General features: G+C 45.9%; 2 protein-coding genes across 4 annotated transcripts in view; one reads left to right on the top strand and one right to left on the bottom strand.

Moving 5' to 3' along the window:
- Positions 1-423: 423 nt before the first annotated feature.
- On the bottom strand, positions 424-13,921 carry clip3 (CAP-GLY domain containing linker protein 3). Of its 2 annotated transcripts, none has more exons than XM_054742324.2 (14): positions 13,788-13,921; positions 6,734-7,107; positions 5,229-5,368; positions 4,857-4,950; positions 2,681-2,842; positions 2,474-2,592; positions 2,144-2,380; positions 1,801-1,936; positions 1,547-1,702; positions 1,337-1,468; positions 1,127-1,250; positions 980-1,047; positions 798-870; positions 424-699 (listed from the first exon to the last, which is right to left on the bottom strand). In XM_054742324.2, exons 1-14 carry the CDS (start codon positions 13,823-13,825, stop codon positions 645-647), a joined length of 1,908 nt encoding a protein of 635 aa, XP_054598299.1. In that variant the 5' UTR covers positions 13,826-13,921; the 3' UTR covers positions 424-644. The 2 variants fall into 2 exon arrangements, with proteins under 2 accessions (XP_054598299.1, XP_015806297.1); XM_015950811.3 differs by lacking the exon at positions 13,788-13,921 and adding an exon at positions 10,617-10,746.
- timm50 (translocase of inner mitochondrial membrane 50 homolog (S. cerevisiae)) overlaps positions 13,770-27,235 on the top strand; it is a 25,151-nt gene continuing 11,685 nt past the window's right edge. The window contains exons 1-4 of one of the 2 annotated variants that reach the window (XM_054742325.2): positions 13,770-14,009; positions 15,234-15,390; positions 19,163-19,194; positions 24,223-24,244. In XM_054742325.2, the coding sequence (XP_054598300.1) occupies positions 13,806-14,009; positions 15,234-15,390; positions 19,163-19,194; positions 24,223-24,244 (415 nt within the window). In that variant the 5' untranslated portion in view covers positions 13,770-13,805. The remainder of the gene's footprint in view (positions 14,010-15,233; positions 15,391-19,162; positions 19,195-24,222; positions 24,245-27,235) is intronic. The other variant, XM_054742326.2, reaches the window with a different exon arrangement.

Here is a 27,235-nt window from a genome sequence, read left to right as displayed (position 1 = left end):
TTTCATCAAAAAGGACCAAAACTGTGGTTTTCGCAATAAAATATGAAGAAAAAACAGAATCCAGCTGATTTCTGTGATGTTTAAATAAAGTTGGATATTGTCTTTCAGGGCAGGAATCATGTTTCCCACATCCTGGTGAAGCTGACGTCTGTCACTCGCCCATCAGATGATTAACCCTGTTTCAGCTACAGATGCTAAAGGACCGCACAAATGTGATGTCTAAATTCACAGAAATCAAAGTTATGTTCTGAAAGGATGCAGCAGCCAGATCTGGGTCCACCCGCGACACGAAACCGGGTCTGCAGGAGCAGCAGGACACCTGAGCCTGTCTGCTCAGGTGCTGAAGGTCATCTGTTGGACCCAAATCTGTCAGCAGCAGAGAAAGCACGAAGCACAGATGAAACCAAAAGTGTCGGGACTGACTTCAGGGGTTTCTTCTGCGGAGCTGCAGGATGTTTAATCGGATACAAGGCACTATAGATGTTGCTGTAGGATGGCTAAATTAGGAGGAGAAAGACAAGGTTTCACCACAAGGAGCTGGAAAGTCTCAGGAGCTTCAGGGACAGAAGAGTAAATGGTGGAGAAGAAAGTAGAGCAGAGAGATCCATCGGGTGGAGGGATACGGGGAGAAGGGCAGGGCATGGTTAGGACTGCATCTCAGCGCGAAGCATCCAGGGGAACCAGCAGCAGAACAGCAACCTGCAGCAGGCGGTGGGTTACATTTAGACCCTCAGTGGTTCCACTGAGGTTCCTCTCATCACACTGCAGCATCATTAGCAGATAAAGCGTGACCTCACCTGGATATGGAGCTCTCAGAGGTCAGGTCTTTAGGAGACCGCAGCGTGTTGAAGTTCCGCTTCGGTTGTGACACTGAAGAAAAACAAGATGGTTGCATTTTACTGTTAAATCAAACCAAGAAGCTGGACTCATGTTCTGGTAGAGCGTCCCCACGGGTGGAACCAGGATCAGGAGGACTTACTGGAGACCTGGTGGACTTTCTTCATCATGGAGCCCTCGTTCTGTGAGCCTTCTTTAGGTCCTCCGATCCTGATCAACACAACAACACGCTGTCGGCGCTGCTGGACTTCACCACACAAGAATGCTCCGGCTGTTTTCCTGCTCTTACCTCTGGACTCGAGAGGGTGGAGCAAACACTCCATATTTGGGCAGGCAGCTGAAGTACCGGACTCCGAACACCGAGCCGTCGTGCTTTCCGGTGGGCTGATCCAGCTCGATACCGAACCAGAACCCTGCAGCGACACGAACAGACCGGCTCACACCAGGCTGCCGGGTCTCTGACAGTAAAATCCCGTCAGGATTCACCCTGCAGACTCACCCGGAGCGAAGTCCGTCTTTCCGTAGAAACGAACGATGCCGTGTTTCTGACCAGCCACCAGAACCTGATCCCCAACCTCCACATTCGTTCCTTCTGGGTCCAGACTCGCCACGGATGACTTCTTCTTTTGGGCTGAGAGCACAAAACGCACTCAGAGACAAACATCTTCATCAGCTGCGTTTATAAAAGCACACCAGGAGCTAACGCTACCTTTCTCCCTCTCTTTCTCCTTCTTCTCTTTCTCCTTCTTGGTCTTCCCAGTCAGACGGGAGGCCAGATCCATGCGGGGAGTTCTAGGGGTGGAGGTCACCGACGAGGGAGTCTGATCCACTGGTTTAGAAATCTTTGAAACGGGAGCAAAAATACCTGCAGGCCAGAAAAACAACAAACAATGAAACCTCTGTTCCTGTTAGTTGGAGTAAAACCACCCAGATGGAGGCGTTTCAGAGGCGTCTTCAGGTCACCTAGCTTCGGAGGGCAGATGAAGTACCGCACGCCTCCAACGCTGCCGTCATTCTTCCCCTCCGGCTCGTCCAGCTCCACTCCAACCCACTGACCGCTCGCAAACTCCGTGGTTCCACAGAACCTCAGAGTGCCGCTCTGAGGAGGACAGAGAAAGATCAGAGGTCTTTATTGGACACCCACATGGATACCATGAGGGGTCTTCTCCGACCCTCTACAGGCAGAGCATGTCCTCCATCACAGCACGAACAACCACAGGACTCTGCTTCGCACTTAGTGATGCATCTACGTGTGACCTTAGGGACCGAGCTGTTTTATGGTGCAAAAGTGGAAATAGGGAAGAACCTTCATGTCGTCCAGAACCACGCGGTCTCCCAGCTTCAGCCCCAGAGCGGACAGCATCAGGTTTCCTGGGATGTTGTCGTAGTTGGGCAGCGTGGCTCTTGGGAGGTTACAGCTGAGGGGGACGGCGTCCAGCAGCAGCTGCTTCAGGTCTTTGGCCACCATGGCGGCCTCTGCCTTGTCCAGACTCATGTCCATCGGGTCAGGGACCACCTCAGCTGGAACCTGGCCCTTCTCGTTCTGCACAATAAGAAAACAAAGCCTCTGTAGGACAGCCTCCAGGTTATAGAAGGCAGCAGATCTTTAGCTACTCCAGGAGTAAGGAGTGTTTACCCGGACGGCGGGATTGGCTCCGTGCTCCAGAAGACATTTGACGGCACTCAGACAGAGGTTGGACGCCGCGATGTGGAGAGCGGTACCGTAGTGGAAGTCGCTGCACGTGGAGTTTAGCACTGCGGAGAACAAAGAAGATGAAGAAGAGGGTGACCAACTCCTCTGTCATGTGTGGAAGGGTCAGGGTTGGACGTCCCGCAGACCCACCTCTGGGTTTGGCTGCCTTCAGCAGAACCCGAATCAGTTCTGGTACATCAAAGTAGGCGGCGTAGTGCAGAGCGTTCATATTGGTCCACCGACTCCTCAGACTCACGTCAGCACCAAGAGAGATCAGCTGACTGGTGAGTCGCAGCGCTGCCGCCGGGTCACCTGTAAAGCACAACAAGGATTAAACTGGAACCAGAACCAGGACCATGGTACGGATTCTGGAGTCCTGATAGACCCCGAGGCCAGGTTCCTCTGAGTGGATTCATTCATTCGTTTCTACATTTCTATATAAATATAATCTCAAACATTTACATTTATTTCTGAAGACATTCAGAATCTAAATTCTGAAAAGAATGACGTTGAATCGTTGTTTTAGCCTCAGGAGGACGTGCGGTTCGTTTAAAGTTCACTCAGACTTCCCACCCACGAGCCAGAAAAACACCCAGAACTTGTTTGGGCGACGGCGGCACAGGAGGGCTCGCTCCATAATCGGAAGGTTGCAGGTCCGAGCCCCGTTCAGACTGTCACTGTCGTTGTGTCCATGGGCAAGACACTCAACCCACCTTACCTACTGGTGGCGCCTGTGCTTGGCAGACTCGCCTCTGTCAGTGCGCCCCAGGGCAGCTGTGGCTACAGCGTAGCTCATCACCACCAGCGTGTGAATGCGTGCGTGAATGGGTGAATGACTGATTGTGTTGTAAAGCGCCTTGTGTCCAATCCTGGTCCTGGAGGGCCAGTATCCAGCAGGTTTTGTGGTTTTTCTGCTCCAACACACTTGATTAACTGGTTGAATCACCTGTACAGCAGCTCATCAGGCTCTGTAGAAGCCTGTTAATCACCTGCTGATTGAAATCAGGTGTGTTGAAGCAGAATTAAAACTAAAACATGCTGGATACCGGCCCTCGAGGACCAGGATGGGGCACCCCTGCTCTAGAAGGTCAGGCCATTTACCATGTCCAATCTTTCATAATCCTGAATAAAAACAACCAACATGTCCTCACAGAAATCCCCCAAAATATTAATAAACCTAAAAAAAGCAAAAATATCGTAACTAGTTGTCATGGTCTGCGTCTCCCCTCATGTGTCCCCTTGTGTTCTCCATCCCTCTCTAGGTTCTCCTTTTGTGTCTCCTAGCGCCCTCATGTGTCCTTGTCTGCGTCTTCCTCATGTGTCTCCTGGTGTTCTCCATTTTTTCCCCAGATCTTCAGCCCTCTAGGTTTCCCTCCTCAGGTATCCCCCTCCCAGGTCCTGTGCTCCCGTGGCCCCCTTTAGTCACGCCCCTGTAGTTTTTCTTTCTGTAGTGTTTTTCCTTTAGTTTCAGCTCCCCCCCTTAGAATATTGGTTATGTTTGCTGCCCTTCTGGTCTTTAGGTTTTTCTCTGAGGTCATTTTCCTTTAGCTACAGCTGTTCATGTTATTAGTCTCTCTAGTGTATTTTTCCCATCGGTGTTTGTGGTTTTTCTCCCCCCTTAGATTATTAGTTATGTTTCCTGCTCTCCTTGTCTTTAGGTTTTATTCTTAGGTCATGTTAGTTTCCTCCCTGATTAGTAATTAGGTTCACCTGGTCTCTCTCCCCCCACACACCTGCAGCCCATCTCCCTCTCATCCTCCCCAGTGTATAAAACCCTGTCTGTGTCACAGTATTTTGTCGGTTCGTTGTTCTTGTCAGTCTCGTCTCGTTCCTGTTCCTAGCCTCTAGTGTTTCCAGTGCTTCTAGTTCTGTAGTGTTTTTGATTACTCAGTTTAGATATTTGAATTTTTGGTTTTGGCTCCCTGCCTCTTGGACTACTCCTAAATAAAGGATTTTATTTTCATCATCCACCTCCTGCCTCGTTCATCTGGTTATCTCCATCTTGGGTCCTAAACATCCTCCTACACCAACTCGTGACACTAGTCAATTATTTATCTGGTGAAATGAATTAAAATCCCAATTTTAGAATCTAAAACCCAAACCACTGTGTTTGGAGCAGGGTCCTATCAGAGAGGACTTCCTGTAAATTCAATTTACAACCTAAATTAAATTCTGAACACTTTTTGGACGTTGTAGGGATTTTTATGCAGCTGTAGGTGGACGCCAGACCAGAGAAATCGATCTGTGTGTCACCTGAGGTTTTCTCTTTGACTCTCCTGGACTCCTAACGGTTTATCGCTGGATTTGCTCCACGAGGGTTTCTTACCCACTCCGTGCGCTCCGGCCTTACAGCTGTAGTGAAGCAGTGTCATGTCGGTCAAACCGTCGCGGTCGTTCACATGGCAACCGCGCTTCAGGATCTGAGACACAGAAACAGGTAAGGTGCTGATGGTGAAGGGAAGCCTGTTAACAAGCTGCACACGGTCCCATCTGACTGGATTTACACAGGATGACACAGAGGTCAGAGGCACTATTTCTGGTACAAGAACTGTAACAGGGCCAGGTAATGCTTTTATTTTTATAAAGAACAATTTATTTAATTTCAACACTAAAATAAGATAAAATGTCCTAAAAATGAGGCTTTTTTAAAAACTGTCTTGGAAATCCGTTTAGCAGTGAACTGAAGTGTTTTCATCACCTCGTTTCCAATGACGTCAATCTTGTGTTGCACCTGAGGAACCCACTGACGGACGATGGCGAACAGCTCTGGGATGGAAGTCTGGGGATCCATCAGGATCTCCAGACAGGCCGGATCATTTGGGTCAAAGAAGGTGAACGCTGGAAAAAAACAAGGAGGAGTCAGAGAGAAAGGAAATGAGGTGAAGATAAATCAGCAGTGAGAATGCGATCCCTCCAGATGGTTTCTGTCCCCATCATCAAATCAGAGGAGACCAGCGGATCCTGCAGGTTCTGCTCTGCAGGCTCAGCAGCTCAGAGGAGGATTTTCTTTCACTAAGTTGCTGAAATCAAATTTGTACATTTAAATCCTGACAGGTGTCCTTCAACAAGCAGAAAATGGACCAAATGAGCAAAACCAACTGTTTATAGAGTCTGGGCCTCTGGACAAAAGCTCTATTCAGACCCGGTTCTGACAAGCATCCCGGACGGTCACATGACCAGCGACAAGCACAAATGTGTGTGTAGCTGGTCTCAGAAACACTGAGGATGCTTTCAGACCGATCTCATTCAGACGAGTCCTGGGATTCTTCTGCCCAGAGTTCAGACTCGGTCCAACCAGGACTTGGTTCTGTAGAGTCTCTGAGTCATGTGATTCACCAGAATCCCTCCATGAATCAACAACTTCCGTATTTAGCAGAAGTTGAGTTTTTGTTGTTTAAATCTGAAAAAAAAAACCATTTAAAAAGATCTATAAATGCGAGGGAGGAGTCAGATAAAACCTCTTTTCTATTCCTGATATTCAAAATATTTGTTCTCCTAAAATCTCAGACAGATTGATTGTTTTTCTAAACATCCATTAAAATCGTAGAAGAAGACATCAATTCCCTCTCCTAAGGACAAGAGAAACTCTTAGCTGGGGCCAAGGCTCCGCCCCTTCCTGGATTCAAACAGGAAAAAAACATTTTATCCAATTAAAATGAATAAAAATTAAAACTATTTTCTTCATCTGAATGATTAGAATAAACACGTATTTTATTTCTTTTAAAGAGCAAGTCACCCCCAAGTCAACTTTTTTTCTCTGATAAACTATATAAATGTGTGTCTAATCGTGCTGCAGACACGTGTAGTCAATAGTTTTGCACTTTAGTGCATTTTAGTTAAAATAAACATTTTCTGTCTAAAACTGTCAGTGTTGTGCCGTTGTCAGGTAAAAACTCTGCGCTGCATTTGAATTTAAATCTGCCACCGCTATTGGCTAAGAGGTACCCTAGAACGTTAGCTGGTACCATATGATGTCACAATGTCATTGTGAGCGTGTGTGTGTGTATTTGTTAGTGGCTCCGCCCCCTCAGTCTGCTAGGCAACAGCATTTGTTGCATTTTTTAAACGGGAAGTGGGAGTGGAGTAATACTCTGGTAGGGGGTGACTTGCTCTTTAACTGTCTCGGAGTGAGGACTCAAGAGAAAATAAAACTAGTTAAGGTGGCGCAGTGAGTTTGGCTGTATTTAAGGTGGGATGACGTACTGTAGTCCTTCGGTAGCGGCGCCTGGGCTGAGGGGTGCACCATGGCTCTGCGGGGGAGCTCATGGACCGGACTCTGGTACTCGGACACAGAGACCGGTTCTGGAACTGGTTCAGCTGGAGGGTCCTCCTCCTCCACTTCCTGCTCCTCTCGCTCCTCCGGTTCCTCCTCCTGCTCTGCCTCCTCCTCATCCTCCACCTCTGCCCTCTCCTCCTCTAGCTCATATTCATCCTCGTCTTCCTCATCTTCCTCTTCAGTCAGGGCCTCCTCCTCATCCTTTTGGACCCTCCCCTCCTCCTTCTCCTCACGGTCGTGCCCCTCCTTCCCTTGCTCCTGCACGTTCTCCTCTTTTGTCATGACGAGTGACTCTGCGGGCCTGAGGAGAAAATGTAATCATTTGGTGCAAATCCAGAACAAAACAAAAGATAATCTAATTTTAGTCATTTCAAACTTTAAATGGCTGATTTTTACAGAACTAAGCCTGACGAAGGTTTGACCTTTGACCTGCAGCTCAGACACTCCTGAATTAAAGGATCCGGAGACTTTAAAGGCTTGTGGATAAAACTCTGTTGTGTTTATTTATTCTTAAAGGTCTAGCTCTTATTTTATGAAACAGGTTAAAATTGTAACATGAAACCTTGTAAACAGAAGCAGTTTTACTGTGTTTATCTGAATGAGAGGATGTGACGGATCTCGGCGTTGGAGTGAAAACAGCAGCAGCTGATGCTGAGACTTCCTGTCCATCACTTTCTGGATTTGATCTGCTTCCACTCCAGCTAACGGACAAGATGCTGCAGCCTTTCCATCCATCCAGTTGAGTCGCAGTTGCTTTGGTCCATTCATGAAAATAATTTTAAGTTTGATCAGTTTACTCGCAGGAAGGCAACAACTCTTACATTTTAGCTCAGTATCCATCCATCTATTTTTTAATACCCTCTTATCCACGCAGGGTCATGGGGGGCTGGTGCCTGTTTCCAGCAGTCTCTGAGCAAGCAGGCGATTTACCGGTCGATCTATGTTGCTACCCTCATACGGTCACGAACTTTGGTCACGAGTGACCGAAAGAACGAGATTGCATATACAAGTGGCTGAAATGAGTTTTCTCCGCAAATGAGAAGCTTGGTCATCAGGGAGGGGCTCCAAGTAGATCTGCTGCTCCTCTACATTGAGAGGAGCCAACTGAGGTGGCTCGGGCATCTGGTTAGTATGACTCCTCGAAGCCTCCCTGGTGAGGTGGGAGGCGACGCAAAGGAAGACCCAGGACCCGCTGGAGGGACAATGTTTCTCGTCTAGCCAGGGAACACCTTGGGATTCCCCCAGAGGAGCTGGCCCAGAGGGAGGTCTGTAGCCTGGCCAGCCAGCCCCATGCCTCCCGTGCTTGCTTAGTATGAGGATTGCAGTAAAGACTCTGACACTAGTCAGTGACTCAATGCAACCTGCTGGGTTTCTTATATAGGAAACTTTGTACTGATTGGCTTAATGACCTGACCTGTGTTGGAATGTTTACTGTGTGAAGGTCCTCGAGACGACTCTTGTTGTGAGTTGGCGCTTTATAAATAAACTTGAATCAAATTGGGTCTGAGAACGCTCTTATTCAAATAACCCCGCCCCCTTAACCAAGCCAATCAGCGCTGAGCAGCATACATCACACACCGCAACGCTGAGTTTCTCACAAACAATGACGACGGCGTCTGAAGAGGAGTTTGCTGCGGCTCTTTCCTCTTTTCTAAAAGACTTGGACCGATGACTTGGTCTTTGAAACGACGACAACAAGAAGCGCTAAAAGCCATTCTTCTAAACAAAGATGGTTGCGCCGTCGCCAGACGCCATTTTTGACTACAGCTAAAAAACGACAGTGTTGCTCGATATAGTCGGCGTTTCCGCTTTTTTTCATGATTGTTTTGTTTTTTTTAGCTGGTTAGCCCACCCCTCATGTGCCTCTCTGCCTGTGAGAAACACGACTAGTTCTCTGTGTAGAAATAAACTGAGGACAAGACTAGCAGGCTAGGCTAGGAAGTCTGGGCCTCTCTGCTTAGGCTGCTGCCCCCGCGATCCGACCCCGGATTAGCGGATGAGTCAAGTGCTGGACTCTTAATCCAATACACAGAGGTGGAGAAAACAAACAAAACATTGTACAGATGAAAATGGATGGCTGGGTAAATCAATAAACCCATCCTTTGTTTGTTTCTCTAAGCTGATGCTGCTCAGAAGGGCGTCTGCTACAGGTGAGGGCAGACTGAACAGAGTTGGTTCCACACAACAGCACCAGAGTCAGCCGCCTGCATCTGCATGCTAAGCTAAGCTAAGGCTAAGGCTAAGCTAAACTACGTTTCATCCAGTTGCATCTGATAGGAACAGAAACAATTCTGTTGTGACTTCAAATTCCATTTAATTCCACGTTTTAATCTCAAACTCCAGAATACTTTGGAAACGTCTAAAAACACGAGAAAAGAGAAACTAACAAGTCAGATTAGATCACAAATTATGAAATGATTTAATGTATCAAATGTTTGAGTCAATTGTTTTAATCTGAGCTTTTGAAATGCAGATTTAACCGCTGATCTTGCTCCAGAGCCTCAGATAATTTAACATTTTCTGCAAATAAAAGACAGAATGTAAAGGAACTAATTCAGCTTCTGCACAATCAGGAAAACCAGATTAGTAACTAATGTTTTTAATAAATCTGCAGCAATTTGACAGACATATGAAATTAATTATTATTGTGCATTAAATAATAAAGCAAACCTATCTTTACCTACAGGAATAATTAATTATTTGCCTGGATTAACATGAAACAAGGCAACAGAAACACACTTGGGTGCTGGCAGTGCTCAGACTAGCCTTTAGCTCACCGGACATGACGATGACTCTATTTCTCTAAGCTGAGGCTGTTCAGGAAGCTGTCTAGTTAGAACATTTCCTCTTGAATATGCTGAATGATTTATTTTAACTGATCCAGAACTGTTCTCTGATAACTTTCGGGTGTTTCTGAGAGAAAACGACTTCTATCATTAAACAAGAAGGTTCTGGATTCCAGAAAAACAGGAAGAAGATTCCCTGTTTTGGGATTGTTGACAAATACGCAACCAACAATCAACACGAAGAGACCTAATGCAACGTTTTTAATATATTTGAAGAAGTCAGTTTAATAAAACAGAGAAAAACTGATTTTTATCTCTTTTGTTTGTGTCCACATGTTCTTTCAGAGCTTTAAACTCATTTACGTGAATAACGTCTCCGTTTCCGTCCAGGTTGTTATGTTAGACTAAACTAAAATAAATTGTGTTTTTATATCAGAAAGCAGATTGTTGGTGTTGAATCGGAGAGGTATCCGACTGTTTTAGCTGATGAATGAATTAATTTACAGAAAACCAGCAGGTTGTGATGAGGATGGAGCAGCCATGGCCTCCTCCTCCTCCTCCTCCAGCCTCCATTTTACAACCGACAGAAGCGTCGCTCAGACGGACCGAATCGAGCAGGAATCGCGTCTCTAAAATGTTCAGACTCAACCGGAACGGCATTTCTAAGGTTCTAAAGAAGAACGTGAGAACATCGGAAGCCACAGAGCTGGGGGTCGCGATTCGTTTTAATGTGCGTAGGAGAGAGAGAGAGAGAGAGAGAGAGAGAGAGAGAGAGAGAGAGAGAGAGAGAGAGAGAGAGAGAGAGAGAGACGCGCGCAGAACAACAATAATACTGATATTATTAATAAAATGGGTCAATCACGAGCTCTGAATTGATCACAGCAGGTAATGGAGCTGAAGCTGCTCCTTTTGTCTCTATCCTCTTCCTCCTCCTCCATCATCACCATCATCATCGAGCTCCTCTCACAACAGCACCCCGACCCGATCCAAAAAGTGCATCTGAGTCGAACATCTGCGTGTTTACCTGAAACCAAGTCGCTGGTCTCTGATGGACGTGATGAAGCTTTTCTCTCCTCTGATGCTCTACCTCTGAATCAACAACACGGACTCTCCTCTCTCCTCACCCCCGCTGGCTCTCCTCTCCAGCCCCTCCCTCTCTCCCTCACATTTAACCCCTTCCGTTTCACCACGTAACCATTAGTTTATCAGCCAACCCCATGCTTCTTTAGGAAGCGTTTCTCTACGCTTTGTGTGTGTGTGTGTGTGTGTGTGTGTGTGTGTGTGTGTTTAAAGTGTAACATCTGGTGGACATCATTCAGCATCCTCGTGCAAACAAACAGAAGCTTCTGGCTGTTTTGTTAGATTTTTCTCTGCATGCAGGATAAACTTTCTGTGCATTGCTCCTGGGCGGGTCTGGGTGGGGACCTTGGGGCTCGGGGTGTGGGCGTGGCCGGCCTCATGTGGGGATCTGGGCGAGACCTTGTGGGTCGGGCCCAGATGCTGCCAAGAAGAAGGCAAGAACATGCGGCAGTGCCTGGCCCGGGCTCAGGGGCCTCGGGTAGACCTTGGCTCCTCTGCTGTCCCATCACAGGGGAGGGGGTGTCCAGGAGGGGGAGGACCCAACCTTTCCTGGATGTCCTATGTCATATATTCTGGAAGTTGTGCAAATGCAGGGATGAGAGTAGATATTCTGCTGGGATGGGGCTGGGTTGGTGCCCTCAGACTCCGTGAGGCTCTGTGATGCTGCTGCTTTGGGCCCTGGCAGGATGGGCTGGGTGGCATTTTGGCAACAGAGGTGCCTATTGGGGCCAGTGGGGGAGCTGGCTCCCTGGAGGGCTCAAGTCCAACAGGCCATTCCTCCCCATCCCCAAACATTTCTCTCCTCCTGCTCCCTCACATCATCGCACAAACATACACATAGGACCATGGGGGGTGGACAAGTCAGGGGGTGCGGGCATGGACCCCATTTCCGCATTCCTGTGGCAACCAGCCCCCCAATTTTATTTGCACCTTAAACACTTCCACCAGCGACATTCCACGCAAACACACACTTAGGGCCTCGGAAGTGAGCACATTCAACGGCATTTGGCAGGGGGATTTTTCAGCCTCATCCCGAGTGCCGGTGCCCACTTCCAATTTTAAACCGCACTTAGACACTGATGGCTGAGGGTGTAAGTGGGGTGGTGCGGTGGCATCAGCTGGCGTAGGTCAGATGATGCCCGCACTGCCCTCTCACCACAGCCATGGAATACACCTCATCAACATGCACTAACACAAAATTGGATAAATAAAATAAAATAAAATTTGAAAAAAAAAATCCCACACAACAAACTGACTATAAATGAAACATATCTATGAGCAGCTTTTATTCCAGGATACAGTAGTCACATGATCAGAACTGCAGGACCCTGATGTTCTGATTAAAAGATGGAAACTGCGTATCTGACATGAAGAGCAGAGCTGACCTGTCCAAATTATCAGTTTCTATAACGCCCTCTTAGGGTTTTACAACCTCCTAAGGTGCTTCAAAACACAATTAGTCATCCACACATTCACACACTGCTGATGATGAGCTACAATGAAACCACAGCTGCCCTCAGGCGCACTGACAGAGGTAAGGCATGCCATACACTGGAACCACCTGTCCTTCAGACCACCACCAGCAGGCACCAGGTGGGTTAGGTGTCTTGGTTAGAGTTAGGGTTAGATCTAATCTGCAACCTTCAGATTACAGCCTGCTCTACCTCCTGAGTTCTTTCTGTTAAAAGTTGTGACAGCTCAACTTAGGTTGTTATCTGGATGAACAAGAATGTTTCTGGAACGATGTCCCATTAAATAGATGTTTACCCATAATGCATGACAGCACAAACAGCTGATCCCAGCAGTCAGCACGGTGGTGGAGGGCTGATGGTTTGGACTGGTTCCGACCCAACAGGACTCATTAAATCCACCATGAACTCTTCTGGATACCAAAGCCTCTTAGATTCTAATGTGAAACCATCTGTCTGACAGCTGGAGATCATCTCAAACTGGGTCATAAAAGATAATCATGATCCAGAACATGGAAGCAGATCTACAACAGAATCAAGATGTTGGAGAGGTCCAGTCAGTGTCCAGACCCGAACCAGACTTAGGACCTTCAAAGAGCTGAATGTCAGCAACCTTTAAGAAGAATGGAGCAGAACTCCTCCAGAACCATGATGGTGTCAAACAGAAGATGATTCCTGAGTTCCTGAAGGAGGATCTACAAGCTTAGGAGCTTTAGTCTTTGTTCTGATTGTTTTTCTGTATTCAGTCCAACTGTGGAGAACCCACCACAATCACCTGATTGTGATGGTGGTTTCCTTAGGGTTACCAGTCTCAGTCAGATTCAGGCCTCCTGTAATCTCACGTTTCCATGTTAAAATCAGGCCAAAGCTGCAAAGTGATCCTTTAACACAGATGTGACATTCACTAACAAACTGAATCTTTCGTTCGGCTTTTCAGATTAAAAGATGAGAACTGAATCCTTGTAAAAGAACCATTCCGCTTGTCTACTGGTGACGCCCACACCCATACGAATACGTAAACTGCACCACTGGGCGCTGGAGAGAGTAACAGCATTGCCGCCATATTGGATGGGTTCCGCACTTTCCAAACTAAGAGTGGGGAACTATGCCTGTTTTTGGTGCAGCCTACGGTTGCAACCATAAACACAGAGTGGTTGCAACACCTGGCGCACTGTTGAAAACAGACCACGTGGGATTAATATAGACTTTTCTAGCCTTCCTTTTGGGATTTTATATTTTCATTCATTTTGTTTATATTTACATTTTATTTATCATGCCATACCATGCGTCTGACTTAATGAAAAAGCATAATAAAAGGTTTGTTTTAGTAGGTTTATAGTTTCTCCGTAGATATAGTTGCACGGGGGCAAATAATGACCCATCCAAGATGGCGGCTCGCTACCTCACAAACTACCTACAAAGTCCCATTTGACTAGGGCGAATTTGCCACCAACCGTCATGGTGGTTTTGTGTCGCATCCGAAGGTCAGACTCATTTTCACTTCTGATTGGTCTAAATTTACTAAGCACCGCCCTTCTTTTAACCACGTGGACAACTCCGTTTCTGATTGGACAGTGTACTGGTCCGTCAACGCGAGCCAAACCAATCGCAGATCTTTGTCTTTCAGTCTTGCGTCACACGCTCACCGGCTGCTACAATCCAAGATGTCGGCTGTGTTCCCCATGTGTGTCCGAGCGAGTCACGGCCTCCTGAGGCTCAGCAACGGAGCGGTAGGTGCTTCCAGGCTGGCAGCGATGGATATCATCCGGACACTCTCCACAGACGAGCCGTCTGGCGGACCGCGCGGCGCGACGAGCGGACTAGCTCAGGCTATCCTCCAGGAGCGACTCCAGCAGCACCAGAGCCAGGTGAGGTGCGCTCGGTTTTCTGTCCAGCGGCGAAGGCAGTGCAGTTTGTACGTTTAAGTCATGACTCCGCCCTTCCGAGAATCCCCATTATATCAAACCGAAGCTACATCTAGCCACGGACGGCTAAGCGTTACCTGTGCAGGTTTCTCCACGGGAGGGTTTATATTATTGCTCGTTGGTTTTATGTGTTGCTGTAGCTGTGCGTGACCGTAATCGTGGGGTCTGCAGGTAAAATGCTGCGTCCTCTCTCATACTGACTTCAGCCAAGCTTCATTCTGTTAGAAAAATAACAGTCAAGGTGCTTTAGGCTAGAAGGACAGAACAGGACCTTCTTCTCTCCTCTAACTCATGCCAAACATCTCCGGGATGTTAGAGTACCCATCCATCAGTGTTTGAGATCCCATTGCCCTCATAAACGGTGGCTCTGTCAGAAGTTTTATTTATTTTCTGGCTGTATTGTAAAAATACTCACCTGTTCAGGCTTTTATTTTTGTATCATCTGCAAATCTGTGATTTCACCTGGTCAAAGGCGCTAATCCTGGTTGACCCACCAGATTAAGGACAACATTTGTTGAATTAAATCTTTTTGTTTGGTGCTTAATATCATTTTTGGAGGTAACAAGAGGTCCAGCTAACGTGTCTCAGTGCAGCATCACAGCTTTGACTTGTAATCAGACTTCAAGGCAAGGCAGCTTTATTTTTATAGCACATTTCACACACAGAGGCAGTTCAATATGCTTTTCCATTAGCAAGAATAGCAAGAACATTAAAACCAACACGACATGGCATCGGCCGATACCGACATCGATGCCGATATATCACGCATCCCTAATTATGTCACCAAGATTCTAACCTGGGTCTTTATTCCTCCGGAGACAAGTCGATCAATAACCTCCATCCTATCCTTCAGATTTCCAAAGACAAGAACTTCAGTCGTGTCTTTAACTGGAGGAAGTTTGACTGCATCCAGTCATTAACCTGCTCCAAACACTGGCGGTGTGAGTGGAGAGGACCACAGTCACTATGTGATAGAGCTAGGTAGATCTGGGTGTCATCTGCATAACTATGATAGGTAATGTTGTTATTGTATGACCTGGCCCAGGGGGAGCATGTAGAGATTGAAGAGCAGTGGTCCGAGAATTGATCCTTGGGGGGACCCCACGTGTCATGGTGATCTGCTTTGACTTCAAATGAAATATCTATTGTTATTGTTTGTTTTTCCAGGGCCAGCCACCTACAGAAGAAGGTCAGAGCAAGAAGGAAGGAGAGCAAACAGATGACAAGAAACAGAAGGAGAACATGGCCTATGCAAAAAAAATGGTGCTGCGGTTGGCGGGACTCCTAGGCCTTGGCGGAGCGGTCAGCGTTGTCTACATCTTTGGTGAGTAGGGCTGAACGATTTTTCGTTTTTGGACCGAAATCGTGATTTCAAACAGCACGATCACTAGGGATGCACCGATACAATACTGGTATCGGTATCGGTAAAAGTTAACCGATACCAGTAAATGATACCAATGCAGTTGCTTGACTTGACTTGACTTCACTTTAACTTGTCATTTCTGTTCACCTAATATTTTAGTTTTGTAATCACTTATATTACTTTTTATCTACCTTACAGTCTTTTCCTATTGAAAACAGAAGAAAATAAAACCTGTATTCCAATTCATTTAATTTTTTTGTGTGGTAGAAGTATCTGTATCGGTATCGGCGAGTACTCAGATCCAAGTATCGGTATCAGTTTGGAAAAAAGTGGTATCGTTGCATCCCTAACGATCACGTGACCGTCAAAGCTGCGGTTTTTGCGTTTTTGACTGATGTAACATCCGGGGTTTCCCCGTGTGTTATGGTGGCGGCAACAGGCAGCGCGGGGGAGGGGGTGGGGTATACTGTCCAGAGCCGAGCCCAATTCCACAGCTGACTGAGTTGCAGGTTATCTTCCATTTTAGTTTTCCACACACAGCGGGGGCGCAGTTGAGTGGGGAGAGAGAGACTCCTCCCACATCGGCGGGTTCAGGCTCAACGTCACTTTTGAGATACCCGAACCACCGCCACACTACTGACGTTGAGTAACTTTTCTTCTGAACAATGTCATCATCTCCAGAAGACAACTCCGAGTCATGACTGGGATCTACTTCGCTGTTTTCAGCTCCACGTTTGGCCATTCTGCTTATTAAACCTCTTCCTCGAAGTAGCGGAGCAGGAAAAGTGTAATTGCAAATGCTTCTTCTTTTTGTTAAATGGCAGTGGGCAACCAACGCGCATGGAGTGTTAGCGCCCCCTACTGAGGCTGCACACATCTGTTATTTCTGATCGAGACTCCCAGCTGATCACCGTAATTGAACTGAAAATGATCGTGATCACAAAGTGCGATCATATGATTGCCCAGCCCTAGCGTGTTCCCCTGTCCTCCGGGCCACACACACACACACACACACGGGACTGTCTCAGCTGTTATTTTCGTTAAGGAGTGTGCACGTACAGCATGCGCGCCTCGTGCACGAGCCTACTATTGAAGCTGCCGTTAACGCTTTTGGCCTGAGGGGGCGATCGTGAGCATAAAAATTAAAAACTCTGTAAAGTCCCTTTAAGTTGTAACATCCTTTTGTTGGCATTTTCTACATAGATTACCCATACATGTGTATTAAATTAAACCATTTAACAATGCTTTTAAACCTCTTTGAAACATGAAATAAAATAAAGTAAATCACGTCTGTGACCTTACATGACACATAAAATAAAGCAGTTAATAAATCATTACCTTTTAACATGCTTAACTTATCTGTATTCTTTAGCACCTTCTAGTGGACAAAAGAGTCCTTTTTACTCAGCAGAACACCCTACAACATAAATGTTCAAACATATACACATTTACGATTCAACATTCAAAACCCACCATGTTCCTCATCAACAAGGAGCTCAAACCATCGCAGGTGTTTAAGAAATAAACCTTATAAACCGTAATTTCCTTTAACACCTTCCGTTTACCTCCATGGAGTTTTCCCGCTGCTGTGCGGTTTGCGACACTGATTTACGGCAGCTTGTTGCTCTGTTCTTTCAACAATAAAAGCCGTTCCTTCAAAATAAAAGCATCATCCGTGTTATACAGTAAAATAAGGAATAACATTTGTAACCCATGAAATGCAAATGAATGGACCATTAACACGGTCAGTTACAATCACATCAGGTCATTTTTTAACTGCTTGTTGCCATGAGACAACAGAGGACGTTCTGCTCCAAATCATGTCCTCGTCCTCCCATACTTGACTCTCTGCTCTACTCTCTGGGAATGTCCTAGCATTCTTGAGGATTGAAAAACAACCTGATGACGCAACAAAGTTTTAAAAAAGTCCTCTATTCATCAAATCTTTGACATAAATGCCATTTATTTATTTATTCATTACATTAACCATAATTATTAACCTATGAAGTTGTAATTATAAAATGATTAATTAAACAACTCAGCAGCCGCAGATTTCAAAATGTAACGATCGTTATTTAAAAGATGTCTTAAGAATTTAAAACCACATTTACCTTGTTGTTAATGAATAAAGGCAGCTTGGGATGTCGAGTGTACCAAGGAGTCCGTGCCGCCTCATGTAATGTTGTAATGAACGCAGGTAGACCGATATATTGGGCCGACATTTTCCATTTTTTATACATTGGTGTTGGACGATTTTTGTTTGACTTTAAAAAGAAAAGAAAGCAAGAAAGAAAATAATCTTTTCTATAGCGCCTCTCAAGATAAAAATCACGAGGCGCTTCACAAAATCAAAAATTTTAAATATAAAAAAGAATTTAGAAAATGTCTAAAAATGTGTTTAAAATAAGCAAAATACACAATTTTGATTAAAAATGCAGAGAGAGAGAGAGAGAGAGAGAGAGAGAGAGAGAGAGAGAGAGAGAGAGAGAGAGAGAGAGAGAGAGAGAGAGAGAGAGAGAGAGAGAGAGAGAGAGAGAGAGAGAGAGAGAGAGAGAGAGAGAGAGAGAGAGAGAGAGAGAGAGAGAGAGAGAGAGAGAGAGAGAGAGAGAGAGAGAGAGAGAGAGAGAGAGAGAGAGAGAGAGAGAGAGAGAGAGAGAGAGAGAGAGAGAGAGAGAGAAAAGGCAGAATAAGGAGAGGGTGATGAAGGTCACACCAAAACCAGCCTGAACAGGTGAGTTTAAAGGAGACCACCGAGTCCACTGATCTCAGGCTCAGGGGGAGAGAGGTCCAGAGTCTGGGGGCCACAGCAGCAGATGATCTGTCACCTTTGACCTTTAGCCTGGTGCTGTACAACCAGTAGGCTTTGATCACTGGACCTCAGGGACCTGCTGGGGGTGAAGGGACTAAGAAGATCACCAATGTAAGATGGTGCTTGTCCATGTAAGGCCCTATAGACCAGAACCAGGATGTTGAAATGAACCCTGAAGTTGACTGGCAGCCAGTGAAGCTGGAGGAGAAGTCGGGCACATCCTCAGACAGCCTGGTGCTGTTGCAGGATTTAATTTGTGTAGTTTTAGGTCCACTAATAACATCTTCATTATAAATACTCAAACTTAACTTAAGTGTCTGATTGTAACACTAAACATTACACCAAGTTAAAATGTAATAGTTAGTTAAATTCCGAGTTCAACAACCGGTTGTGCAGCAACCGATGTTATTAGGGATATTTTAGGAAGAAAATAAGTGGAAAGTGTCTAGATATCGCCCATAAAACCCAAACATAATGGCCATCGGATGACCGTGTCTTCTACGGGCATCAGTATCGGCAATAGAAAAACCAATATTAGTCGACCTCTAACCCCCCAACCCACTTAAACATCTGCAATTAATAAATGTTGGTGGCACTAATGCTAACTGCAGGATAGCTGCTGCTAACACGTTTCTCACACCAGAGGAAAACATAGAATGTCCGAACACACGTGTTGCATTCAGGATTGTGGGAATTTTCAGACTTTGAATGAATGTCAGAGAAATATTCTGCAGAGTGTTTCTTCATATACGTTTATATAACATATGTTGATTGTCCAAGGAGGTCTGAAGCTGATAAAAGTGAATAAGTGTGTGTAACATTTGTTTAGTGATTAATATCTGATAATACACACATGCTTATTCATTGTGGATCTTAGAGAAGTCGGTGCCTAAACATGAGATCAACTGTTTGTTTCTGTTATAGGAACAAATTCAGTGGATGAGCAAGGAAACAAGGTGAGTTTTATAACACACACACACACACACACACACACACACACACACACACACACACACACACACACACACACACACACACACACACACACACACACACACAGTGATGGATTAAAAAAACACATCAGGACATAAATGACTTAACCCACCTCGACTATCCATGGTCAGCAGATTAATGAATGGGTCCTCGTTATTTACATGCTGTTGCACGTAGCAGTGCACGGAGTGAACTGCAGACTCACTAGGGCCGACTATCACAGCTCAGCTGCTGACTTTTTAAAATCTGGTGTGTGTGCGTGCGTGTGTGTGTGTGTGTGTGTGTGTGTGTGTGTGTGTGTGTGTGTGTGTGTGTGTGTGTGTGTGTGTGTGAGAGCATGTTTATGAGCTATTGTAAAGTGCACACTTCTCAGGTGGTTGTGATGTCATAGAGCGTGACAGACATGATTGGCTGCGGTCTGAGGTGTCGCTGTGAGAAAGGAAGGGTCACACTTATTGCCCCCCTCCATGACGGCACACTTGACACGTAGCTGAGAGACAGCCGACCCCCCTACCCCCAACACACACTCGCACACACACACACACACACGCACACGCACACACACACACGCACACACTAACACACAGGGTCCGAAATTAAATTTTTTACTCACCGGCCAAGTTGGCTGGTAGATGATGAAAATCTACCGGCCAAAGTTCTATATGATTTAGATCTACCTAAAGCATGTTATTCTATATTATGTTGATTCCAAACAGAGTGACAAAATAATTAAAACATCAATTAATAAGGAAAACAACTCTTTTGTCATTTTTACTATTTATTTATTTATTTTTAGAGACGTTTTTATGAACTCTTTCATTGAAATCTAGTCAGACTCCTTGTTTTCTCTGTCCATGAAGTCTGGCCTCCTGCTTCCAACACCGTCTTTGTGCCAAAGCACTACAGCCTCATTTGGGTCCTAGTCCTTGATCTCTGGAGAACACAGCTGCAGCATGAGAATATCTGAAAGTGTGTCAGGGCTAGGGTTGTCATGGTAACCGGTGTAGCAGTAAACCCCGGTAAAAAAGTTGACAATAATAATAACCGTCTTGTTTTAAAAAAAAAACTATTTTATCTTGTTGGGTTGCCGTGGCTGCGGTGTAGGCGCGGTAACCCTTACCAGCCACCGTATCATCTGCTGAAGTTGCCGGCGGCACATGCGCACTTTGTTGTTTACAACCAAAACTTTCTTTAAGCTAAAGCTGAAATAATGGCCAAAGGAGGAGACGGCAGCGCTCGGGACATTTATTATCCCTCAAAGAAGACAAAGTGGGAAGTACGGGCATCTTTTGGATATTTGAAGAATGCCGAGGGACAGTTGTCTGTAAAAGGCAGCAAGGCTTCGTGGCCATCATAATGTAGCCATTGTCTCACGACTCCGCCATCTCCGGTTCGCCACTTTTCATAAAATCTTCTGGTTGCCACTGGTCCTGGTGGTTTTTCTTCCAGTTCGACGAGTTTTCTTTTGGAAGGCTGGCTGACTCCAGTTAAAAACCGCCACATTCCACCGCTAGTTTTAACACGAAGCTAACGGCTAACTTGATAAACTGATTGAATGGGATAGGTGGAAATGACGTTGGATGCGGCGCTCACGTTTCGCGTACGTTTGTGTACGTTGCATGCAGGCGGGAGGAGTATCAGAAATCCATGGAAGACGACTGATAAACATAACTAATTTGGTGCAAACATTTACTCGCCAGGTGGCAGGTAGAGCTCAAACATTTACTCGCCAGGTGGCAGGTAGAGCTCAAACATTTACTCGCCAGGTGGCAGGTAGAGCTCAAACATTTACTCGCCAGGTGGCAGGTAGAGCTCAAACATTTACTCGCCAGGTGGCAGGTAGAGCTCAAACATTTACTCGCCAAATGGAGCAATTTGCTCGCATTTGGCGAGTGGCGAGTGTTAATTACGGACCCTGCTGACACACACAGGCACATTTACCATTCTCCATGGAGACAACACAATACAATAAATATGTTAATAAATCAGAGAAAAGCTGCAACAGAAGCCCAAAAGTCCAAAAAGGAATCGGAACATTAAAACTGTTGTTTTAGGAACACCTGTGCTGTTTTTCTGACTGTTTGGAGCCACATACAGAACCATCAGTTGCCTGTCCCTAAATGTCCCTACATGTCCCTTGTGTCTTTCCGTGTAGTCTTTTATGTAGTACATGTCTTGTCTGGACGGAGACGACGGGTGGAATTAATCACGACAAAAGCTGGTAGCGTCTGTCGGCCCATTTGTGTTGGTTCTCCGTCCTCGCGTCCCTCCTCAGACAGGATCTACTGCTGGAGGTGTCGCTCTGGGACCAGGCACTTCAAAGGGCACACTTCTCTCACATTAGGACCCCTTTATTGGTTTCAGAGACAAATGTGTGACAAATACTTCCTGTTAATCGGCCTGTGTCCCGGGGTCAGCGGGTTCGAACTCCAGCCTCCAGCTCATTTATGATCTGATGAAGTGTGTTTGTGTGTGTGTGTGTGTGTGTGTGGGGGGGGGGGGGGGGGGACAACCCCCCCACACAAACACCCTCATCTGGTTGGGCTTGAGCTGTTTCTCGTCTTCACACATGACATTTGCGAGACGTGTTTTGTGATCAGGGAGGCATCAGCGTGGGCGTGCCGGGTCTGACCAGTGAGCATCAGCTGATCGGCGCATTAAAGCAGTTATTTAAACACAGAGTTGTTTACAATGATCAGTCATTCATGGCCAATTTGCAGCTTCAGTCTCTGTGATGTTTATGAACGTTTTTATGAAACTATGATATTATTTTGATTAGAATGAACGTTGAGAGTCACACTTTTTGTTTAAATGCCAGACGCCACATCCTCCTGCCCTCCCAGCACGCAGCTCTGCTGCCAGATTGGTTTTTATGGCCTCGTCACATTTCGCTCCATGCTAACTGCTCCCATCCTCACTCCACCACATCTCAGCGTCTCGTCAGATTGGAAGCTGGTTATCTGCAGAAGATCCAGCTTTTCTGTTGCTTTAGATCCGCTGAGCAAAGCGTGGACGCCGTTCATGTTGAAGAATAAGCTCATTAGACTTTCAGTCAAACTATTAACAAATGAGCAGTCTTAAATTTGCTTTTCCAAATTTAAGGCCTTAAAGGTGCATTATGGAAGTGTGACAGCCAAAACATGTATAGAAATAATAAATGTCTTCTTCATAGATTCTCCTGCAATGCCCTGGTCCTGTAGAATGAGCCCTGGCATTTTTACTGTGATTGCCTGTTTTTCTGTAAAATCACAGAAAAAGAGAGATGCTCGGGTCGAGCAGGCTGCTTCATGCGCGTTCACGCTCAGGCATCGCCCGTAGCATTTGCTATCCGTAGCTTTAGCAGCAGAGAGAGAGGCAGTGCCACTTTGTCGCTGTTCCTAACGCCTAGTGACAAAGCTAGCTACATTTCTGAGGACCCTTAGCTACTTTCTGTAGAACTTTCTTCTAGATATTTCCTGCTAATTAGCAACAAAATAGCCATTTTCACTCCGAACCGTTCTTTGAACGTTGTTTCAGCTGTCATCAAGGATGTAAATGTTACAGATACACGTGACGTCACTGGCGCTTTAGCTCACCTTGTAAGATGTCGGACTCCCGTGCAGAAGACCTGGGTTTGATTCTGGGTGTGAACATAGTTTATTTAGAGTTTCTTTTTTACATTAATGGTATATTTTTTTACAGTAAGATGCCCAAATTTTTATTTGAGACTCGCTGAACAGCATTGAATTCACAGATAAAAAAGATGTGGGTTCAACTTTCATTTTGGAACAATTTTTCAAGCAAGGGAAGGGAATGATCTGAGCATGCAGGAGGACTGACCCATCATAAACCTTTGTCGGCTGTGCTGAAGAGAAAGCTACAGAACCACATTATTTAATTAATTAGCTGCACGTTCTCCTGTCCTCTGTCCTCCAGGCCACGCACACACACACACACACACACACACACACACACACACACACACACACACACACACACACACACACACACACACACACACACACACACACACACACACACACACGCACGCACGCACACACACGGGACTGTCTCAGCTGTTATTTTCGTTAAGGAGTGTGCACGTACAGCATGCGCGCCTCGTGCACGAGCCTGCTATTGAAGCTGCCGTTACGCTTTTGGCCTGAGGGGGCACTCGCGAGCATAAAAATTCAAAAGTCCGTAAAGTCCCTTTAAGGCCTTAAAAATCCTTAAAAATGACAAATAATCCTTAAATAGTTTCCAAAGGTCTTAAATTACCAAAGACCCAACAAACAAGATTCTTTTATTTCCATAAAATGTTCGTGAATTTCTAGTTAGCGTTCAGCATTTTTTGTGTATGATATCTGCGTAACACGTTCGGTTGGCTGTGAAAGGGGGCTATTTTTAGGTGAGCATGCTAGTGGGAGTTTGCGCCATGGGGAAGTGAAACATTAATGGTAACTGGTTGGCGAATCCCACTTTCACGACGTGGTTAGCACCGGTTCCAGGCAATAGCTGGAAATTATAGCTTAAATTTAATTTAAAAAATAGCTTAAATTTGGTCCAAGTGGCCTTAAAAAAGGTCTTAAAAAGTCTTAAATTTGGCTCCCTTAAACCTGCAGATACCCTGTTTATGAAAGCATCACCTTTATCTGACCGTGTGAATATTTAACCACAAAGTTGATCCCAGATGTCCGTTTTGAACCGTTACTCCCACTGGTGCGAAGAGCTTCCTGTCAGCCACCAGGTGGAGCTGTTCTCTGGTTTCTCCAGGCGGCTGACAGGATGTTTGGTCCAATCAGAGGATGGAGGTTCTGAAGGATCGGACCAGTGAGACATCAGATCTTGAGTTTAGATTTTTCCTGTAATTCAGCAACGTTCAGTAGCAGCTAGTTAGCACATTTAGTCAGACACACACCAGTGAACATTACCTGAGGATTTTAGAGTTTATTGTTATTCAGCACCTTTATTTTAAAATGATGTTAACTCTTCTTCTTCTGTTCTTCCTGCAGATTCCTGATGAGTTCGATAAAGGTCGGTTTGTTCGTTCTTTATTTTTTATTTACATTTAAATATTTGATTCTATTCATAACCTTTATGGACAGGATTTCTAGGTGCAGCAAAGGTGTTGACGGGATCTGTTTTGGTGGCCTGAGGATCAGGTCTCTGCTTTTTGCAGATGATGTGGTCCTGTTGGCTTCATCAGAACGTGATCTCCGACTCTCATTGGAGCGGGTCACAGCTGAGTGTGAAGCAGCTGGGATGAGAATCAGCTCCTCTAGATCTGAGACCATGGTCTTGAGTCGGAAAGAATGCCTTCTCCGGGTCAGGGATGAGGTCCTGTCCCAAGTGGAGGAGTTTAAGTGTCTCGGGGTCTTGTTCACGAGTGAGGGACAGCTGGAGCGTGAGATCGACAGACGGATTGGTGCTGCACCTGCAGTGATGCGGGCGTTGTACCGGTCTGTCGTGGTGAAGAGAGAGCTGAGTCAGAAGGCGAAGCTCTCGATTTACCGGTCGATCTACGTTCCTACCCTCACCTATGGTCATGAGTTTTGGGTAGTGACCGAAAGAACGAGATCACTGATACAAGCGGCCAAAATGAGTTTCCTCCACAGGGTTTCTGGGCTCTCCCTTAGAGATAGGGTGAGAAGCTCAGTCATCCGGGAGGGGCTCGAAGTAGATTCGCTGCTCCTCCGCATCCAGAGGAGCCAGTTGAGGTGGCTTGGGCTTCTGGTCAGGATGCCTCCTGGATGCCTCCCTGGTGAGGTTTTTTGGGCACGCCCAACCGGGAGGAGACCTAAAGGAAGACCCAGGACACGCTGGAGGGACTATGTCTCTCACCTGGCCAGGGAACACCTTAGATTCCCCCGGAGGAGCTGGCCCAAGAGGCTGGGGAGAGGGAAGTCTGGCCCTCCATGCTCAGGCTGCTGCCCCCGTGACCTGACCCCAAATAAGTGGCTGAAAATGGATGGATGAATATTTGATTCTGTCCTTGTTATTTTGGATTTGATCAGATTTATTACCCCCAGTTTTCTAATCATCAGCCTCAAATTTACAAAGTTACTGCTCCAACATTACACACAATGAATGAGTGAAATATTAATGATAGGACAGCTAACCACACGCGGCCCTGCTTCAGTAAATGTCACATTAAATTCAGAAATTAAAAAAGGGCGAGTTTTACTGATGATTTGGTTTTTCTGTGAGGTTTTGACTCCTGCTGCTGCTCGGGTGGGTCTTTGTTTTAACGCCGTCGTGGGTCTGACTGATGGATCTCGCCTCCGCCTGTGTGCCAGCATCCATCCATGTGACCTCCCCTTCATCACTCGTCATCCCTCTCCGCCCCTCCGGCACACAACACCACACTGGTGGCGGTCCCTGTTTATCTTCAGCTCCGTCGTGAGACTAACAACAAAAGCATAAAATAATTCTTTTATCATTTTTTTCCGGTTGTTTAAATTGTGGAACGTGAGAAAAACTCCCTAAAGGTTCTGGAATTCGGATCATTTCTGATGGGAGAAAATCAAACTTCACCAAAACAAGCAGGATGTTAAAACGTTTCATATTCATTAGTTTCACCGTTTGTTTTAATGAGCTTACCTCTCAGAACCAGTCCTGATGTCACCACCGCTTCTTTACCCTCCATCCACAACTTCTAGGATCCTCAGATCAGAGTCTTCTGAACCCTCTCAGACCCCGACTCCATCAGATCTGAAGCTGCTGCTTTGATCGCACGAGTTGGCACAGATTAAAATATTTGGTCATCCTCTGGATCAGCATTCCCTCAGAGCCATTTCTGATCATCTGCTCTTCATCACTTCATCGGTACGTCTCTCCCAGAGGGACCCCCACCCCCCATCCCCCACCCATCTGCTATAAAACTATTCCAGAGGTCTACTCTCTCCTAAAACTGCAGGACTCCATGTCTTCATCTGTAAGTCCTCTCCAGTCTGTCCATCTGTCCTCTCCTCCTCCTGACGTCTGCAGCTCCTCAGCATCACGCCTCTTTTACGGCCGCCGCCATCTTGTTTTTATACTGACTGACAGATCAGTGGAGGAAGTGGTGGGTGGGGGTGCAGATGGATGGACAGAAGGGGTATGGACACAGACCGGACTGGACTTACGGGACTCAGATTGTTTGGATCAGGAGGTGGTTAGTGCCTAACAGCTCCGTCTCACCTGATCGACCCGGTTGGAATTTCAGAGATGTTCCAGACAGCGAGCTAGAATCCATCTGTTTGGGTTTTGTCCTGGAACCAGAACCTTTTCAGTCGAACGTTGTTTTTGAAGCTACTTGATCCCAGTAAACCAGCCTACAACCTTTGGTGGAACACCTCTAACTGCCTTTGGAGGGAGCCTCCAAAATGTCTCAGAACGTTCCCGAAGCTTCTTAGAAAAGACGCGCTGATTCTGGTTCTGAGGACCAAAGTTCGGTTCCCTCTCGGACCTACTGATGCAGACTTTGGATGATTCCATTTAATCTCAGAGAGCTAGAATGAGCAGGATGCTTTTCTCCTGTTAGCTGTCGTGAGTTAGCATTAGCAATGCTTAGTAGTAGTAGTAATGGTGGTGGTGGTAGTGTAAGTAAGTAAGGTTTACCGGGTATTTGTAAAGTAACTTTCACAGAAAGATTCACAAAGTGCTTCACACCACAAAATATTAATGCAGAGTCAGCATGAAAAAGCTTTGTAAGGTAAAATCAACGAATCATAAAACCCAGTATAAGAGCAATAAAACACATACCTATAGAGAATAAGAACATAAATGTGGTGATAGTAGTAGTAGTAGTGGTGGTGGTGGGGGTGATAGTAGTAGTAGTAATAGTAGTAGTAGTGGTGGTGGTGATAGTAGTAGTAGTAGTGGTGGTGGTGGTGATAGTAGTAGTGGTGGTGGTGGTGGTGATAGTAGTAGTAGTAGTGGTGGTGGTGGTGATAGTAGTAGAAGTAGTACTAGCAGTAGTAGTTGGGGTGGTGGTGTTGATGGTAGAAGTGGCAGTAGTAGTAGTAGTGGTGGTGGTGATAGTAG

Source organism: Nothobranchius furzeri, chromosome 13 (assembly GCF_043380555.1).
Source record: "Nothobranchius furzeri strain GRZ-AD chromosome 13, NfurGRZ-RIMD1, whole genome shotgun sequence".
NCBI classification, from domain to species: Eukaryota; Metazoa; Chordata; class Actinopteri; order Cyprinodontiformes; family Nothobranchiidae; genus Nothobranchius; species Nothobranchius furzeri.
The sequence above is the reverse complement of the archived record's forward strand: the minus strand, read 5'-3'. Positions and strand labels throughout refer to the sequence as shown.

Bases quoted from the DNA above. Each gene is read 5' to 3' on its own strand.
- clip3 (XM_054742324.2), bottom strand. From the start codon at position 13,825: ATGGGGAACACAGCCGACATCTTGGATTGTAGCAGCCG. The intron at 1,469-1,546 runs GTAGCGTTAGCT...TTGTGCTCTCAG, and splicing joins GGAGAAAGAGAGGGAGAAAG to CCCAAAAGAAGAAGTCATCC. The intron at 1,251-1,336 runs GTGAGTCTGCAG...GTGTCGCTGCAG, and splicing joins AAAGACGGACTTCGCTCCGG to GGTTCTGGTTCGGTATCGAG.